Genomic DNA, 19920 nt, shown 5'->3' with positions numbered 1-19920 from the left:
CCAATTTGAGTGATACGAAAAGAAGCTATGCTTCATTTGGTCTTAGAAAATAAGGCACAGTACAGATATGATTGCCTTTCTTGAACGGTTGCATAGGATTGCTACTATATAAAGCTCTCCCTGCGACATTTTTGGAGTGACTCAATGATTTGTGTATGTTGCACACTGTATTTTCCAGTTTTGAGAGACATGTTAAGGTAATGGTTCTGTAAAATTTTAGATGTCGGAACTGTATGGCTCATTTTGTCATCAGATTCTGATTTGTTTGCAAATTACGTATTCATGTGTAAGGGTGGCAAAACCAGGCAGAACACTGATCCTGAGAAAGACCGCAGCTCGCAGAAGCAGTTGTCATTTTATTTTTGTGTCTAATGGTCTATTTTTAAAAGCTAAGCTTCCAGCACCAGGCACTTAGGAGAAATTCCTTCTTCTATCTTTGAAAAAAATAGCCTCATCCTAAGTTACACCTTCTGGACCTCTCATACCCATTAGTGTTTTTCCTGTCCGGTGCTGTTTGTACTTCAAGATGATTTTCAACCTTTAGCCTAATGAAAGAAAAAAATGCTTGTTTCTATATAGCAAATATGTAAGTGCCCAACAGATTAAAAACTACATATACAGAGAAAACGCAGCCTGACTTCATAAGAAAGTCAGATTGACAAATACCATTGGCTTCTTGTGTTCATTTCAAGTTGGATTTAGCTAATGCCTGCATGGTTGTAATCCCTGCGAGGTTGCTTTATTACTTAGAACACATGTTTTGAAGTGGCAGTCAAAAGGATGAGCGCTTGGGGTTAAAAGACTTTGAGACATAATAATTCCTAATCAAAAGCTCATTTGGAAAAAAATGGCACCTGGATTCAGTAAGGCAGTAAAGCACCATGACTCTTCCAGGGAGTACAGCGGCCTGTCTTGACAGTGATTTATGTTCTTTTTTGCCTGCCATGCCCAAGTATATTATCTGGGTTGACATGCATATGTACATATATCAAGGGAGGTCTGAGCACCTAGAAGAATGTTTATAAAATCTTTGGATATCCCTACTACTATATTTGATGGCATTTATTCATAAAAGTTATTTGTGCATTAGTTTGTCTTTTGTAAATCACCTCCTTCCCCTCAACCCTCAGTGCAGAGGCTATTTTTCTGTATGGAGCATCATTGTCTTTTGTATTTGCATTCAAATAAGTCTTGCTTAAATTCCTAAGTGGAGTCTTAAGTATTATTTGGGTTACTTTTGTAAACCGCAGAATATGACAAGCAGATCCTCTTAAAACTTGCTAAACGATGCGAGCTCACAGCATGCTTTCAGGGATACAGGGCAAGAGCCATAGAGATCTCCCACATCTAAAAATGTGGTTTAGACAGAACATGGGCAATTAAAAACATTCTTTTAAAAAAGTAGTCCAGAGCTCCTCTACTCGGCAAAACCTTCTGGGCACCTGAATTAACTTTGCTTTGAAATGTGGGTGGCAGAGCTCTCTAGGTACCTTAGCTCAGGGTTTTCCCTGTCCAAGCAGATGTGAATTTAAGCCACATCTGGGTCATTTCAACAATTCCCCACAACAGATGCTGTTTTTTTCTGGACTGTGCCTGAATCTCCTGTCACTGAAGAGTTACTTAGAATTTCCTCCTGATGGTATCATGTAGCTTTGTAACTTCATTGAATTTGCTGGATTTATATGTGAGTACCCAGATTCCAGCCCTGTGACTGTGCATCAGCAAGGGGAGATTTCACACAGATCTTCTCTGTCTTATTCAGTGAAATCATCAAGTTGTTATCATCTAATTATTACATGGAACATTTAATGGGATGTGCTATAATTATGAATTTGAGCAGGACACATTAAGGAAAAAAATCTTAGCGTTTCATCAAGTGAATGGATCATACTTCAGAAGATGTGTGAGGTTATTTTCAGGAGTAATGCACAGAAGTGCAGGGTTCAGCCTTGATTTATGGAAGGCACCAGGCACATTATAAAGCAAATTTGAAGGGCAGCATCTTAAAGTGATGAGGACATCTGGGAGAGGTTCAGCAGTGAAAGAAGCGGTGGCATAAATCACAAATGGGCTGTTCTTTGGTTGAAGATGTTAGTGGGAAGGCTGTGAAATTTGCATTTGATCCTGGTTCAGGCTGGAGTAGCTCAGTGCCAGACCTCGGATCACGAGCATACTGCTGGGATCGTCCTTTGCACTGTACTCTGCCGCACGGGGAGTGCCCCCAAGCCAGTTTTTTGGGAAGTAGAACTGTAATTACATTGGTGCTTACAGTGCTGAAGGTGCAGGCTGTTTTAAAATGGTGAAGAGGTCTGGCTTCATTAGAGCATCCTTCAAATTTCAGTAGCAGAAGTAAGCTGCAGCAATTTAAAAATAAAGTACTTTTTATTAGTGTGAATGTATTATTTGGAGAAAAATGTAAGTTACAAAGCATATACGTAAGTAAATAAGCCAATTTACTCAGGAATTTAGTTAAGGGGTTTTATGCCAAAACAATCTATTGACTGAAGCTTCTCTTCTTTGAAAGAATTGCGGGTTAGGAGCTACAGAGATGATAAAAAACACTTTCAAAGAAAATATTTGATGTTTTTGCATTATCCACTGATTAAATGATATGTAGCACATCCATTTTCCTCTAATTACTTAAAACCCACTCTAGAAATGTGGGGGGATGTGCGTATATCTGGGACTGATTTCAAAACAGTAGTTTCTCGATGTTTCAGTTTTTTATTATTATTATTTTTTTCTGAGCTTTTGCCATGAAGAGGTGGGTGAACACATTCAAAATGTATTTAGCAAATAGAAACAAATGTACTTGAAGACACAGTCAGCTGTGCATAACATTGTCTCTCTGTGACGGCATTCTGGCTAGATAGGAGTTTTGCTGTCTGCAGTGGAAAAGACAAAGATGAGAAATGTGAGTTTGCACGCTAGGGATGAAAAAAAACGAAACAAACCACCACCATCAAACCACCAAAGAGATGAGGTAATGTTTTGCAAGAGTTTGAAAAGCAAAGGGACATGAAGACATAAAAAGCCTCAGTAGCATATTCTATGTGACATTGTTGTCTTTCTCTGTGTTCACTCTCACCCACACAACAGATCGTTTCTTAATCTTTCCATATGTGCTTCCTTTGTATTTTTCATTAATTGTTCTATTTTCCATAATTAATGGCATACTTCTAGATTTATTCCTCTACTGAAAAATTCTGTTTGATTACTCTCGGCATCCTTCCTCCATTTTATTCAGCCTATTTAATCGTTATCATCTTTCCCCCTCAGTACCTAGTCCCCGTATTTTTTTCTGCAGCAACAGCATTTCTCAAGTTGCCGTTTCTCACTGAACTTTAGCAGCATCCGTGCACCTGCTAATTCCTCATGGCTCTGTTGTTCTCTTGAAGTAAGAACAGCTTTAATTTTTCCTTCCTGGAAACACTGAGGTGACTGATACTGGCAGTGAAACTTTCAGGAAAAAGGTTGTAAGTCCATGTATGTAGAAACGGGGTGCTCCTGTCAATGCCACAAGTAGCTGTCTTTTTGAATGGGCTTTGATAGAAGGAGCCGTTATTGCTTTGTGCTGACCAAGTGTCTCCTGAGCCAGTCTGTACTGGCAACCCAGCAGTGAAATCCGTGCTGGTCCCAATGGATGTCTCTGTTCACCGGGTGCTAATCCGCTCACGTAGGCTGAGAGCCCAGTCTAGTTAGTTTGCTGACTTGGTGAGCCCTTCTGCGATCGCCAGAAAAGGGGAGAAAAGACCTCAGAGAGGCTTCATGGTAGTTGTCATGTGAAAGCATATTTATGTGGAACATGGCCCCTCTTCTATTTGTCCAGATATTTCTGCTTTCAGTGGATTTTTAACCTGCAGTGGCATTTTTGCCACAAGTGATGTAAACTCTTTGTTTTCTTCTTTCCTTGGTCTGCTTTTGCTTCTTTTAGCCTGTGTAAAAAAAGGAAATGGAGAAAAGGGTCGAGAAGACTAAAAGCTTTTGAGTGAAAGCAAAAATAAAATATTAACTTAAGTCAAAGAGCCACAGAAAAAAAAGAGCACCTTTGTCTCACTGTAAAGTTGGGGTTTTATATGAGTTTTCTTGTGATTTAGTCACCTGTCATAAAGAACTAGATTCGCTTAGAGGTTTTCTTTTGGGGAGGCGGTGGGTTTTTTTATTAAAAAAAAAAAAAACAAAAAAAACCCAAAAAAAACCCCAAAAAACCCACCAAACCAAACCGTCAAGGCTTCCCTTCCGAGGGAAGGAAAGACATCAGGTCCCATTTCGTGTTGATGTCACAGGTGGAATGACATCTCCTGCGTTTGGGATGGGGTGGCTAATATTAGACTATTGAGTCACCGCTCAGTCAGTGGCAGCACTGGGCTACCATGAAATAAAAATATAGCGATTCCTTTATGAAGTAAGATGTAGTAGTGGCCTGTGATAACGGTGCTTTCTCCTTTGCAGCAAAGAATGCGTTACACATGTCAGATTTCAGCACTGAGAATATAATTAGCTGAGGTGTTTATTTCATGGGATTCAGCAGGAAAAGTGTCCATGAGAAGCCACCACTTGTAAGAGGAAAAGGTGCATGAACGTAGCCATCTGTGCCACTATAGAGCCACCTTTCTCTTGCTTCTTAGGCTGAGATAAGCCTATTTTGAAGGCTCTGGTGATAGGAATGTCTTCGGAGACCAGAGGAGAAGGTGGAAAAGTGAGAAGAGCGACTTTAGCTTCGAGGCGTTTCACACACATGCATTTACGAGCTACGTACCTTCTGAAACAGCTCATCGTACCCCACAGGAGCTTACTGCTGAGCAGTGGCTCTTGTAGCACACTTTTCCCAGGGTCCAGCTGTCAGCGAGCTTTGGTATTTCATTTGTGGGTATCGTGTGCAGTGCTTTTGGAAGAACGTTATTTTGCAGCAGAAGTTACAGGTTTTCATGTAATAAACGAATGACTAGTGTGTATTTATAGAGATAGCCCTTTCCTAACAAAAGATTTCTGAACGTCAGGAAGGGCACCATCATTTTATCATATGATGGGCTTTATCTTCACATCCTATCCTTGTCAGAAGATATATGATATAGGAATCTTGTGCTTGAAAGGTTAAAACTCCCACAAACGTATGAGGTCATGATCCTTAGTACTGCCTCATTGTTGAGCTTGATGAAATTATGGGAAGTTTTCTGACCAAAGTGGGTTGCACCATCACCTCATCTTCTGAAGATGGGGAAGAACTTCTCTGCCGTGAGGGTGTCGGAGCCGTGGGACAGGCTGCCCCGAGGGGCTGTGGGGTCTCCTTCTCTGGAGCCATCCCAACCCGCCTGGAGGCGGCTCTGTGCAGCCCGCTCTGGGAGAGCTGCTGCAGCAGGGCTGGGCTGGGGGCTCCGGGGGACACTGCCCACCCCCACCCTGCCGGGATGCTGTGACATTACTGCAGGTCTTGTATAAGGCAACCTGCTGAATATCTCCAGAGCTTCTTGGCTGAGCTGCATGGTCCTTTTGGACCTTGGTGTTCCTAGGTCCATCGCCTGAACTGGTTGAGTTACCTCTAAAGGTGCCTGGGCAGTGACAGTTGGTAATAAGCGGAAACGGTTCTGACGAAGGGAAGAAGAGAAAGGAAAATTATTTGCAAATATTTACACTTACAAAAGCAAAACTCCTTACTCAGATGTTGCTTTTCTGCTTCTTTGTGTGAGCATGTTTAAATCACCTGCATGTCGTGATTTGCTGGTAGGCTCTTGGCTACAGTGTGCGCTGTCGGGAGAGTCGCTGGGAGGGACAACATTTTTGTGTTTTCTAAACAATTAACCAGGATGAGAAGAGGTTTTTATTATATCTTTGCTGCTTTTCTTGGGTTTGGAGAGGTGAAGGGAGGCTGACAAACACTACACAGACAGCTCTAAGAAACTGTAAATGGTGTTTTTACAATAAATAGAAGTTGTTCTAAAAATTTCATCCTTCAATTCCCTGCTTGTTTCTAGCTACTAAATCCCATGAAAAAGACATATCATTATCTTATCCTCTGTTTCACCATTTCAGATGTTCAGAGCCCTTGATAAATTAACAGACTGGTTATTCAGAAAAATAAAATTACGTTTCTGGATTGGATTTATGATTATTATGCAAATGTAACTGCCATATTCTGTGCAGAAAACACATTTAAGAGCCTGAAAATAGCAATAATCCTGTTCAGGAGCTACTCCAGTTAATACTTTCCTATATAGAATTGAGTATTCATTAATAACTTCTGGATTGTTATTAGAATTGTTTTATTGTAACATGTAATTTGCTTGAACTGACTACGTCTTTCTCAAAATGGTTTTAATTACAGAAATAAATGACAAAGCTTAGTGGAGATGCTTATACAACAGTGCAGTCATTTTCTGTGTGCCAACTGGAAATTCATTTTTAACAGATGGAATTCACCAGTCTGCAGAGAATGAACACCAGGCCTTAAAACTTTGCTTAATCTGTCTGATAAAGTATGAATGTGATGTCATACACACTATTTCGTCTTGGCTTCTGCACTATTTATCAACTATTCTGTTACAGCTGCGGAAAAAACAGAGTGTTGTTCATTTTACTGAGGCTGTATTTTGCTATTAGGATCAATTTTATGTGTCAGCAGGACGTACCACTGTGGGTCAGAATAAAGGTACGGCTTAAAATATTTCCTTTTTTCTACAGGGACCGTGACATTTATCCCGATCCCTCTGGTGGTGTGGGTGGTATTGTTGCAGATTATTCTGGCCTCTTGTTCCTCTCTTCCTTTTCGTTATCATTGTGCCTGACTCTGTTCTTGTTGCTCTTGTTGTCTTTATAAATCAGTAGATAAGACCTTCTTCCATCTGATTCAGGATAAAGGCTGTAGCTGGCCATAAGGTGAAGCCAGGACTTTAGACGCAACCTGCCAGGGATAGAAAAGCCAGTACCTTCCTCCCAGCTGATGAGCTGGTCGATTGCAAGTCTCGCTTCTTCCTTGAGACTCCCTAACTTTAACGAACAGCAGTAAAAAGGTAGCCCAGGAGTGGCTCAAAAAATGGAGGTGAGATGATTAGGCATGAGATAAAGAAAGGAGGCATCATCAATATGGAGAAAATGAGGGTATCACGTGGAATGACCCTGAGGACTGGGGTAGGAGCAGAGAGATGAATTCATTAGTATCAAATGCAAAATCACATACTTAAGAATAACAAGATATTCAGCTACAAGTTAATTGCTCGTCAGTTAGAAAAGAATGAAAAGTAAAAGCATGCAATGTGCTAAATGGCAACAGGATGAGTAAGGTGGAGCACTGTGGCCGTGGAAAAGTCAATTGTGCAGCTGGCCGGTGTCGAGGGCGAGCCAGCTGGTGAGGATCTTGTCCTACGAGAGGAAAAAAAAAAAAAGTGGGAGCTCCTCCAGCCAGTCACCCCAGCTTTTCATGGCAGTTGCAGCACACCAGTACTCTGCATCCACTGGAAATGTGTGTGGTTTTGTCCCAGTGCCGATCAAAAAAACACGGCGTTAAGGGAGTTACCGTAGAGCCTAAGAGCCGCTGCGAGTTCCCGTCCTTGCTCATCTGATGTCATCTGGCTTACATTTCCATCCTCTAGAATAATGTAGCTTGACTAGAATTGAGAATAAATTAATAAGGGAGGGGAGAGAACTATTTATGCCAAAAGATTGAAGCAACATGAGAGAAAACTGGGATAAAATGACAACAGATAAACTCAGGTTGGGAATAAAAAGAGGGTCTTGAGAGTGGTGTTCTAGTAGGAACAACAGTCAAAAGGGAACTGGTGTGACCAGTTGATAAAAAGGTCCTGTACTGGTGGTGGTAAGGGCCCATTGAACCAGGAGGTCCCATCCAGCTCTGCCTTCCTGTAGGGGCACCCTGGCTGGAAGGGGCTTGGGGACATCTCTGGTCCAACCTCTCCCACTCAGAGGGAATGGTCCTACTGGGAACTGCATCCAAACAAGAATGACCTGACATGGCATTTGGCAAAAAACAGCTAAAGAAGATTTTACAAAGAAATAAATGTTAGGGCAGTAAGCAGGACCCAGAGATTTTTTCCAACCGAACTTTGGTTCCCAGTGGCACCATGACTTTGAAGGGGTGTTTAAGCCTTTGCTTTGGGTTTCTGACACCAGAAACCTCTCAGTCGTGTGTTCCTGTTAGACCCCGAGCTCCTCAGAGCTGAGACTGTGCTTATATTTTGCACTAATTAAACATATAGCTATAATTAAAAAAATGAAATAAATTGGATCACCAGTTGTGGACTTCAAGGTAAAATAAATTGAATGTGAAATTTATATCAATTATAAGCATAGTGACTCTTGACTTTTTATTATATATACACAAGCGTTTTCATCTGTACCCTGCATATTTTTTTTAAAGTCTGTTTCCATCCTGTCACGTCTTGATTATTTATGCATTTACTACAGCAGTGTTTTATTAAATATTGAGGTTTGTGATTTAAACCAGAGTGTGATTTGAGTTGTAAATATTTCTTACGGACCTAAAGGCTTAAATTTAACGTTAGGCTGGTTTTATTTATTTTTATTGTTTTAATTTTATAGCAAGACCAAGCGAGGGTATGCTTAGCTTATTAGCCATAAATGAGGAAATAGTGCAGCTATGCTGTCAAGGAAATGAAAGAGCATAGAAAATACGTTCAGGACTATTTAGTTAATGTTTTTACTCCGCATTGTCCTACTTTCATTCTGGAGTCTTCTTTAAAGCACAGAAGACATTTTTGATAGACAAAGAATAATTATCCTGGTTGCTCTCAATTATATAAATACACACTTCTCGGAGGCCAAATAAATTTCAGTGATGTTGTTTAAACAAAATTAAGGGGGCGGGGGGAGAGGTCTGAGTAGGTGAAGTGCCTCTTTTTGTAATCTGTGAATATATGAATATCGTGACAGAAGGTATATTCCTGCTTCTTTGTTAAAGTTAGGTGTCTTCGGTGGCATTAAGATGGGCGCCCTAACGGAGCCTGGAGAGCACCCGGCTCTGCTGCCCAAGGATGCTGCTGCTCCACGCAGCTCTTCTGCAGCTTCTCTTTACAAGGCTTCGGCAGAGAAACCTTAACCTGTCAGGGAGCCCTGAGGGATGATAACGTACTCCTTCCCTTCCCTTCTTTGAGCAAAAAAACCCCTCCTGTGGCCAAGGAGCTCTCCCTGGCGCAGGAGGAGGTACCACCTCCAGCAGTCAGAGCACGCCTGACCTCCGGGGCTTAGCTGGGCAAAGCAGCCATCAATTTTACTGCAAAGGAAAGAAGAAGATGCAGATTTGCATTTCGCTTGTTTTGATTCTGCTATTTAAAACTAATCTTGGGTAGCTTTTTTATTTTCTTGAAAGCTGCTTGTACTGACTAGCCCTTGGTATTTGTCAAATTCTTTGTTTCCTCCACGTATTCCCTGCTGGCCTACTCAGAAGCTAGTTAAATTATGAGGATTATTCAGAGCTGCACTGGATAATAAAATGGTCTATTGATTAGTAGACTTCTAATTACTTGTCTCTTAGCATGAAAGAGAAATAAGGAGATTTGATAGTAAACAAAGCAGAAAACAAATAGGGTGTTTCCAACATGTAGGGGTATACATGCTTGTATGTGGCCTCGTACATGAATATTGTAATTTCCAGTTTATCATCATGAGCTTATTTGACTGCTTACAGAGCTGTGACCTGCACAAGCAGCCTGTTTGACAGATAATCAGCCAAAAAAATACAACTCTTTTTTTTTTTTTTTTTTTTTTTCCCCTGAAATACCCTGCGTACGCACTGGAAGAATAACATCATGATGAGCAATATGCTTTTGATTTTTCATGTCTTCTTGTAATGAAATGAAAGTTAAGGCTAATTTGTGTTTTAACTAGGTATGTACCGATAGAAATGAATATAAATAGTGTGTCAGAGTTTTAGCTTGAAAAATGGTGAACACCAGTAGGTAGGTAAACCTTTCTACTTGCACCACATGCCTCTGTACTCATTCAATATGCCAGATTATCTCTGTCTTCCATAAAGAACAATGCATAGTATGTATTCCACCTTCAAACCAGTTTCTCTAACAGCACTCATCTTAAAGATGTGCGTGAAATTTTTAAGGATGCAGATCTACAAGCACAGAAGCCTTGCCCAGGAGGAGAGTTGGTGCTGACATCCTCTCCTCCTTCCTTAACACTGACTGGCAAGGTGATGGTAACGCTGCTCTTGGGAGGACCTCTCACTTGTGCTTGTAGGTGACTCTGCTTCCCAGAGAGGTATGAAATCAGAGGACAGACTCTGGGATGTCTGGAAAAAAACAAAGATTTAAATCCTGGGAGAATTGCTGTTGATTTCAGAAGGACCAGGATTTCTCACCCAGCCCTTTAATGCCTCTGCCATGATCCACAAAAGTCTTTCCATGAATTTGTATGGGCTCTGCATGCCTGTCTTAGGGTTTTGGGGGTTTGGGTTTTTTTTTTTTTCCCCTAATGTCTTTCTTTGAATTCTATGAACTTCAAACAAAAAACAACTACTACCCAACAACAACTCTGTATAGCTCTTGCCCATGGCAAAGTGGCTGAGCCAAAACAGTAATTTAAGTACAGTGTGAACATCACATAATTTTCATGAAGTATTCAAATTCCTTTTTTTGTGGGGGAATTTTCTTTCTTTCATTTTCTTAGAGCTACCCAAGTACCAAGCTCAGTTTCCTGTTCTGTTATGCTCTTTTATAGAATACAAGTTTCTCATTCAGAAATGAAGTGGTTCCCATTGCTTTTAATTTTGCCTGTGGGTTGATCTGACTGTGGTGTCGTTTGCATGGCTCTTCTTGCTTGCCTTCTAGTCTCCTCTGTGGTAAAACCCCTTCCCTTTTAAACCGGGCTGCTGGCAGAGAGGCAGGTGAGCAGCCCTGTGCTTCGTAGATGCCAGCAGCCCTGTCAGCCCATCAGTCTCCTCATCTCCCATCACCCGGAGGTTGACGTCAGAGCGAGATACTCTCTGCTAAATGTGAATTCCTTCATTAGTTTTGCACTCTTCCTCTAGGCCTGTAATTAAAGCCCTCCTGATAACCAGCACACAACCGTACCCATTAATTAGCTCTTCATTTGAAGGTTCCTCTCTCAGTGTTGCCATCCTCATCAGCTTACGGGAGGCTCAGCTCCCTTCAGCCGCTGCTTGCATCTGTTACCCAGCTATCCTTCCCATCCCAACCCAAGCCAGGGGCCCAAGGAAGCCCTTAGCATCACTGCGCTGAGGGACACCCCGCTTTACGGGGTCCGCGCGTTTGTGGGAGCCTCGGTAGGTTGTCAACAGCTGCTTTGTTTTTCCGCAGAGCAGCGGAAAGAGGCAGCCCAGGCTCTGCTGTTTACCTGCTGGGACAGTCACAACAGGTTTCTGATTAAACAAGCAGCAGCCAGCCACCCAGTCTCGGCGGGCTTCTCTGCATTAGGGGATAATGGAAGCGTTTACTAACAGCCAAAGAAATTATTTATTAGGATATGAAACCTTTAATTTAGAAGGAAGGTTTCACATTCTCTTTTTTTTTTTCCTTATACTCCCACTCTGCAAAATGTAGCAAGGTCAAAAATTAATGCATTTGTACATCTATTGCTAAGTTATGTGGGTGTCTCTGAAAAGGTATGATTTTGAAGTAGAACAAATGACATATTCATATCAATCTTCTCTGAACAACAAGGTTTTAGAAATGCGAAGATCAAGATCAATCAAAGCCAGTATATGACGTTCTCTGCTCTGCTAAACCATTTTATAAATGTTGAAATTGCAACAAGAATTCCCCAGCTGCTAAAGCTAGCTCTGATGGAGCAGGGCAAAGCCACGCCTGGGGAAAATATGCTGGAAGTTGAGACTTCGCCTTTCTTTCTGCTCTCTGGTGCAACAGGTTTGTGTCTTAGGGTACGCGTTTCACCATCTGTAAAGATGCTGGTGCAGGCAGTTGGCCCTGTTACCCACAGAGGAGGCTGACACGGGGGGTAAAGTCTTTCCTGACCCTGCCAGAGCTGATGAGAGAATCCCTGTGAATGTCATCGTCTCTGAAACACACAATTGTGCTGAAACAGTATCGAATGTTGACAAAGGTATCGATGGTATAACTAGCTTTATTGTTTGCAGAATATCCCCATCTGCAGTTGCTCCCGGTTTATTTATTTATTTATTTGTGCACACACAGACGCGCGTGCTGTACCCAGGAGGAAAGAACACAAAGACTTTTTTTCTTTATTTGTTTTGCTTGGTCTTAGCTGGGGGGAAGCAAACGTGACCTCGGACATGCCGAAGGGCACAGAGCAAAAGGCATATGTGGGGCTTGCTCTTCTCATTGTCCCCCGGCTCCTGGCTTCTGCTTTCACCCCATTGCAACTTCTTGTTGTATCTTCTGGAAAACACACCTTGCTGGTGTGCTGCTGCAGGCACTGGAGCTCTTCCTCCCCTTTTCTTTGGGTCCCGCTGCTCTTTGCAGGAGGAGAAAACCTTTACGCAATTTAGAAGTGTGTTTTTGCCTCAGCCATGGCAAGCTTGACCCTGTTCCCTGGGCTCACCTATCCTGCTGAGCCTTCGGAGATAATTCAGGTTCCCCAATAAACCTGGAGCTCCAGCTGACACCCACAGAAACCAGAACAGCACCTGTAAAATCACTGCGGTGGGTTGGAAATAGCAAAGGACAGAGGTTTGGTCGGTGGCTGCTCTGCACTGCCTTTGCCCCCCCCAGAAGCAGGCAGGGTCCCGGGAATCCCTGCCGGCACCTGGGGCTGGTTCATTTAGGACCTTGTGACCTGCACAGAGGTGCAGCTGGGGCAGAAATAAGGCAGGTGATGTCTTTGTGAGTTTATAGGTGGTGAAAACCAGGTGCAAGTTAAGGCAGCCCTAATACTTTCCAGATTGAAAAAAAAAAGGGGGTCAAACCTCTTTCTCCCAGCCCGCACAGGATACCAAGGGTGAGTACTTTCTGCGTGTCACACCTGGTATGTCTGTGTAGCTAGAGAGGCAAAATGGCTCTTTGTGAATAATTAGATATTGTCATTCTGGATTATTTTTAGCATTTTATTGTATTTATTTTATTTTATATTTATTTTATTAGCAAAACATGGGCACAATACCTCCAGATTTCAGAATGCTGTTCTGAGCTTGTTTGTCTCATGCAGTCTTTGATTATCTATGTTTATATATTTATTTATTTATCCCCCCCCCAAGGGTATCATACGCTGTTTTTCAGTATCTCCTTTTGACCATAGGATCCATTGAGGAACAAAATTTGTTCCTCTTTCTTCTACAGGTGTTCAGCTTTAAACAACCTTCCACCCGTGTTTAATTTTGCCTTTTCAAAAATGCTGAGGTTTGCAGTTGTTTACTTTTAATCATCCTTGAAAAGATTTCAATACAAGTAGCTGACTTCTTCCCGCTTCCTCGGTCTCTCTCTGTGTCTCTTCCCATGTAATTTGTCCCCTCCACTCTAGATAAAGCACCAAGTACTTATGACTAAACCAGAAAGGTATGAGCAATCAGGTAGTGTTGATATTTGCAAAGGTAGGAAATGTAATTTATGGAGACAATTGAGACAAAATAAAGGTGCCCGATATAATTAGCATACTAGCTGCATATCATCAAGTTTTCCCTGTGTATTATTGTGAATGTGTTGATTAACCAGGTGTAGAAGTATTTGGAAAGACCAGGGGGAAAAAAAGGTAGGGAAAATAAGTAGGAGGTAATCGGAAGCGGAGAACGAAAATATATGTGTGCCCAGCAAAACGAGTACATTTCATCTGTTTCTTGGCAGTACGGGCTTTGGGACTAGAGCCTGATGGCAGCTGTTAGTTCCAAATAGGTAGGATTGATCTAAATTATGGTTTCTTGAGAGGGTAATTTTTTCTGACGACAGTTTTTCTGCTTCCATTTGCTTAAAGAAGGGGGAGGATCTTGACCTTTCAAGCAGTGGAATGCAGTTCTCTTAAAGGTTTTCATCACTGTCGAACTTGTTTCCCTACGATCCACGGGAACAGAGGTACCTGCCAGGCGGGCTGATGGGCGCCGTTTGGCTGACGGCGTGATGGGAAAGTTCAGACCTCCAGGAAGGAGATTACAGACCTCCTGCCAGAAGGGGGTAATTTTGTCACAGGTACAGAGTGCACCGAGTGTTACACAGATGACAGAAAGTGTTGACGCTGGCATTTATTTCCCAGAGTTTGGTAGTTCAGCAGAGCGGAGCCTGGCAGAAGTCTGCAGGGGCAAAGCAAAGAAGGTGTCACATTGATGACATCCCAAATTCTGTCCCGGTTCTCTAAAAAGCATAAGGCTACCTCCTTAATGCCAGCCCTCTCCAGACAGGAATGAATTTGCATATGGGTAATTACAAAGGTAAAACTCACTGTAGGCTGCAGATCCACGTGCACCTCAAAGCTGTTAAATGTTTCCCATAGAGGTGACTGGGCGTCAGCGGGGGCCGTTGAGCGTGACAGTGATGCTACTCTCAAGCCAAAATGCCAGTTTAATCCCCAAGGACGCGTAGAAGTTTATATTTGAAACTCACATAACTTTCACGTTTGTTAAGAGCATTACAAGTGGTGGTTACTGTGCTTCAGCCTGTACGGTAGCTCTCGAGGGCTGCAGCTACGTGTGCACATGGATGCGCGTATTGATAAACTCCTGCAGACTGTCCGGTGCTTTCTGGCTTTGGTTTGGGGGTTTCGTCACACAAAGTTTAAGTATGTGATTTGTTCGTGCAGAGATTAATCCTGTATTAAAAAATCTAATTCTCATCTCAAACCGCTTAATTTGTGCCCGCCCTTAGCTTTAAAGTGTAAGAACTTAAGACTTCCACCTCTGTCTGAATTGTAGGTGCAATTTTTTATTATATAAAATGGTATCTGAAAAAAAAAATAAAAAAAAGGGGGGGCTTTCTTGCTCTTGGGTAGATCTTTTTCCTAGATCAATTACAATAATTTTAACTGCCTGTTCTGTGCGGTAGCAAGGATTTTAATGATGGTATGTCTGTACAGTTCTTGTCTAGTTAATGAAATGTGTAGCATATTTAGAATTAAATCAGATCTCAGGTTTGGCTTCTGTTCTCCGTTGTGTGTATTGGATTTTATGTCATTTTTTGGTGTAGGTTCTGCATTTTAATGCTGCATAATGCTGGTTCTGCATTTTAGTAACTATATAGATTTGTTTTTGTGATACTTACCACAATGTCCCTTGCTATGTAATATATGCGGTACTACTCATGCCATACTACTCATTTCCTGTCCCTCGCTGCATCAACAAGCAGGGGTTTGAGCAGTATTTTGTATATATTTAGCGAAGTATATATATTCAGGAAAACTCATGTACAGCCTGAGAGCGTGTACTCAAGTGAATTCAAGTTCATCGCTTTTTTGAATTTAGCATTATTTTTTTATATATATATTTGGACTTGATTCAACAAAGCACTCGGGAATCTACTTAAAGTAAACTCACGAGTCCCTGAGTGTAAAGTCAGGTGCATTTCTAACTGCTTTGCCCTACTAAGCCCATAACGCTTACAGTGTCTTCACGTCCTTTGGGTAAAATCTGTCCCAACCACAATGTCTTGTATCTCTGTATCACGCTGTAGTAGTGTCACCCATGACACACATACAGCTGCATCTCCATGGAAAACAAAGAAAAACACCCTGAACTTGGTTAGATGGAGGGGTATTCCAACAGAAGGAATTCCATTACAAGCTGGGTGTCGCTGGGCTCCCAGAATCTGTGTGTTACGCCTTTCTGACCTAGCGTGGCTCACGGCAAGCTGCACTCTGCGGCATTTCTGCCAGCACTTCAAGGCAAGGCTTCCCAAAGAGCATCCCATCCTCACAGACAGCTGCTTAGCGTTTGGGAGGAGTCGGGATCTGCCACCCTTCCCTTATACCATTGCTGTTATTGCTACGTTAGAATAACAGCACATGGCACATATGACAGTCCGTTACTGTTAACGGTGTTACGGTAGAATCACACTACCAAAAAGTGCCTCGAGCCAAATATCACAGATAATTTAGTCCTGTCTTTCAGGAAGGTGCATTCTGGGGTTAATGACAGCTGGACTTACTGGATGTGAAAGGACCACTTGAAACAGTATTTAGTATCCTCATTTAGATATTTTTTCTTAATGAATATAGCAGCGGGTTCCATGTTTGTTTGGCCCCCTAGATGAACTCCTTTCACTGCAGACACAGCCCTGGCAGGACTTGCTTTCAGGCAACCCAGAGCCAGGGACGCCGGTGCCACCAGGGCAGTCGGAGCAGGGCTGCAAAGGGTCAGCATTGCCCTGGCTGTGCTCTGCCCTGGTCCTTGGGAAGGGAGGGACGGAAAAGGCTGGAAGGTTTGACTGCTGCCACCCCTGCAGCAAAACATCGCACAAGCAGCCCCCATCGTTCAGCCTGGCTGTGTCCTCTGCCATCTTCACACGGGGAAGGGTGTGGGGTGGTGGGGTCTGGGGGTTTCTAGGGTGCTCCTCGGCGGGCCAAGGGTGCTCTGGGTGGAAACGCTCAGTGATGTCCAGCTGGGGGGGACCTATCAAAATACAACATCCATCTCCAGGGCACCTTCGAATTTTGCTGGCCCACACTAGAAGAAAGCAAACTTGGGAAACAAAGTGTAGAACTGGCACAGTGCCTTGAAGGTCACCAGCCTCAGGGCCAAGAGTCCATTCCTGCCTCTCTAAGAGGCTCAGGGCAGTGACTTATTGTAGAGGAATGAAGCTGGGTTAATTAGCATTGATAACGTACAGCTGTGGGCTGGCTTCAGGGGCGGTGGGTTGGCCGATGTAGATGAGGTGCAGCTGTGGCTGGTTCTGTGAAGTGGTTGAGAGCCGATGGGGGGGGGGGGGCGGGGAGCAGCTGAAGAAGAAGCAGAAAATGCATGCCCTGGGTGGGGAGAGATGAGAAGGCGGCAGCAGAGGGACTGGCATGAAGAGTGTGCTGGTATGAGATGGTAAAAGACCTTGCTGCAGCTGGCTAGTTTGGAGAGGGCTGCAACAACTTCTCTCCAGCGAGCGCCGCGCAGCACCCATGTTGGACAGGCAGCCCCGCCGCTTCCAGCAAGCCGTGCGGCGTTGTGTTCAGCATCCGCTTTGTTGCGACTGAATTGCAGCCTCGTGGGTGTATGTAGGCGGCCCCCGTGTCCTGTAAGGAGCCACCGAGCTTCCATTGCGCTGGGTTCTTCTTCAGTTCATCGGGAAAGGAAAACTGCAGACACCTATTACATGGGCTTAAAATTTAATAACTGTACATTAAAAATCAAGGCGCTGCTATGCACGGCTACCAAATACACTGAGCCACGCACCTTTGGGTGGAACGTGGGTCTGGGGTTAGAGGAGGGAGATGTTTTTCCTGCAGACGGGACCTTACCGATCCGTTTGGTTTTCTGTGATAACGGATATGGAGCCGCAGCCTTAGCTTTGTTTTACTGCCATGTGCTTTGGCCATTAGCCGTCACGCGCCTGCAGAGGAGTGGTTTGTTGAATGGTGTTGCACGTTCCAAACGCCTTCAGAAAGATGCAAACTGGTGCCGCTGAGCTGGACGCAAGAGGGTAAGGCCTGTCAGGGCAACCTTATCGGCTGCGAGCTGCCGTTAGGGGAGCTGCAAAGGCAATTTCACGCGACTTTTTCATATCGTGCTTGTCCTTCGCCTTAGCACGGCTGTCCATTACTGAAAGCAGTGTTGGCAAAGCCCTGCAGGACAGTAAGGTTGGCACCTGGCAACTGTTAACTCCTGCAGCTGTTTGGATTCGCTAAAATGGTGAAGTTAAAAATGGGGAAAAAAAGGGGGGAAAGATTTGCAGTGGGACAAATCAAAATACGACTGTATTGTTTTCAAAGGCATGGTTTCCAAAAGTGGGCTGGGCGTCACGGCTGGGTTTTGGGGGTCGTCGGCACTTGGACTGAACGGTGCTCGCGGGTCACTTGCTTTGCTGGGGTTGCCCCAGCACCTCGGGGTGCTGGGTGGTGATGGCCATGGCGACGGCGGGTGCGTATGGCAGGTGGGGGTCCAGGGGGCAGCCCAGATGCCACCCTGCCACACTGTGGGTGTCACACACGGGGTGGCTCCGAAATGAAGGCGAATGCTTCCATTTTGTGGGGTTCGGTGGGCTTGGTCGGGGGTGGGATGGGGTGGGGGGGGAGTGTGTCTGTGGTTTGTTCTTCAGACCTCTACTGTTAAAGCGCTTGATGACGCTGCTGTCACATGTTGATGTCACACCGCCTGAGCCACCCCACCGCAATGACAAAAGCCACACACACCCCCCCCCTCCACGAACCGCCGGCCCCCCCCCCTCACCCACCTACACCCCCCACCCCCCCTCTCCCACCCCCTCTCCACACATACCCTCCACCCATCCTCACCCACCCCTCCACACACCGCCACCCACCCCCCGCGCTCGCCCAGCTGGACAGCTCCCATCCCACCTCCCACCCACACCCCCCTCCACCCATCCACATCCACCCACCCCCCACCCTCATCCACCTACACACCCTCCACCCCCCTCCACGCACCCCCTCATACACACCCTCCACCGCCCTCACCCCCCCACCCGCTCCACGCACACCCCTCCACACACCACCTCCCACCACCCACCCCCTCCACACACACCCCTAACCCCCCACACCCCGCCCCCACAGACAAACCCTCCACACATCGCCACCCCCCCACACACGCACCCCTCACACGCCCCCCCACCCCCCTTCCCTGCCGGCGCGGGGAATGCGCGCTCCCGCCCGCTGCCCCCTGCCCGGCGGGGCGGGGCCGGCCCGGCCGCGCTCGGCTGCGCTCGGCTCCGCCCGGCCGCGCTCGGCTGCGCTCGGCTCCGCCCGGCCGCGCTCGGCTCCGCTCGGCTCCGCCCGGCCGCGCTCGGCTGGGCTCGGCAGCGCGGCTGCCGCCGGCGGCTCCGCGCAGTGTCCGCCCCGCTGCGCGCCCCCTGCGCGGCCGGCGCGGCCATTGGCTTGCCTCGCCGCCGCCGCCGCCCGTGCGCCGGGCACTGATAGGCCGGGCGGATGCGCAGGCAATTCATCATCCCCGGCTCCCGCGGCGGCAGGCAGCGCGCCTGTCACCAGTATTGATTTCAGAGGATGGACTAAAATTTCCTAGGATTTCCATTAAGAATTAAGGGGAGGAAAAAAAAAAAAAAAAAAAAAAAAGCTATAAGCACGCAGGGTAGCCAGGCAGACATGGATATGAGATGGCACTGTGAAAACTCTCAGGTAGCTTCTTCTCTCACTGCCGATGCAGAGCGCAGGCGAAGCACTGCAGCATGCAGGGTTTAAGATACCATTAGTCTGACAGCGAGGAGGAAAGAGAAAGAAAAGGAGAGAAAGGAAAAAAAAAAAAAAAAGGCATTTGCACCGATTACTGAAAATGACTTTTTTTTTTTTTTTTAAATTAGAATATGTCTCCTTGGAGATTGCATGTCATTAATATTAAGAGCAAATTTCTGCACGATATCTGTTTTAAATATAGAAAAGCTTTTAAATTGTATTTTTAAATTTTTTGTTGTTGTTGTTCTGCTCCAAGAAAATAACGCTTTGGTACCCAGAGCATGGATGCTTCGTTTTTTTCTCTTTTGCTTTTTTTTCTAAAATAGAGATGGGTTTTAGCATGGTTGCTACAAACGAGTATAAAGGGAAGGCAAATTGAGAAGGATCAAATAAAAGCATGAATAAAAACTGCTTCAAATATTTGCCAGGCTGCTTTCTTTTGAATAATCTAGCAATTATTTTGGCTTAAATGATGCTTAAACCCTGACCATGCATGCTTTTCATTTGGGCTCAGGATCTGCGTGTATGTGTGTGTGTATGTACGTGTGTATTTGTTTTGATTTGGTTTTTTTTTCAGTGAGCATTTGCACAACTGGAATTCCTGTGAGTTATATGCATGTTTTTGATAAGAAAAATTGCATACAATGAATGACTGTATCTGATGGACTAATATGT

The 19920-nt window shown here is 44.6% G+C and overlaps 1 protein-coding gene across 26 annotated transcripts in view; it reads left to right on the top strand.

Annotated features, from left to right (window-relative positions):
• The window catches only part of NRXN1 (neurexin 1), a 730807-nt gene that overhangs the window by 654984 nt on the left and 55903 nt on the right, over window positions 1–19920 (top strand). Inside the window, exon 1 of one of the 26 annotated variants that reach the window (XM_027806848.2) lies at window positions 19135–19191. The exons of 24 other annotated variants lie outside the window; for them this stretch is intronic. In XM_027806848.2, coding sequence (XP_027662649.1) covers window positions 19159–19191 — 33 coding nt within the window. In that variant the 5' untranslated portion in view covers window positions 19135–19158. Of the gene's footprint in view, window positions 1–19134; window positions 19192–19920 lie in introns of those variants that run through there. One more of the 26 variants, XM_027806849.2, reaches the window with a different exon arrangement.

Source organism: Falco cherrug, chromosome 13, assembly GCF_023634085.1.
Source record: "Falco cherrug isolate bFalChe1 chromosome 13, bFalChe1.pri, whole genome shotgun sequence".
NCBI lineage: Eukaryota > Metazoa > Chordata > Aves > Falconiformes > Falconidae > Falco > Falco cherrug.
This window is presented reverse-complemented; position numbering and strand designations above follow the sequence as displayed.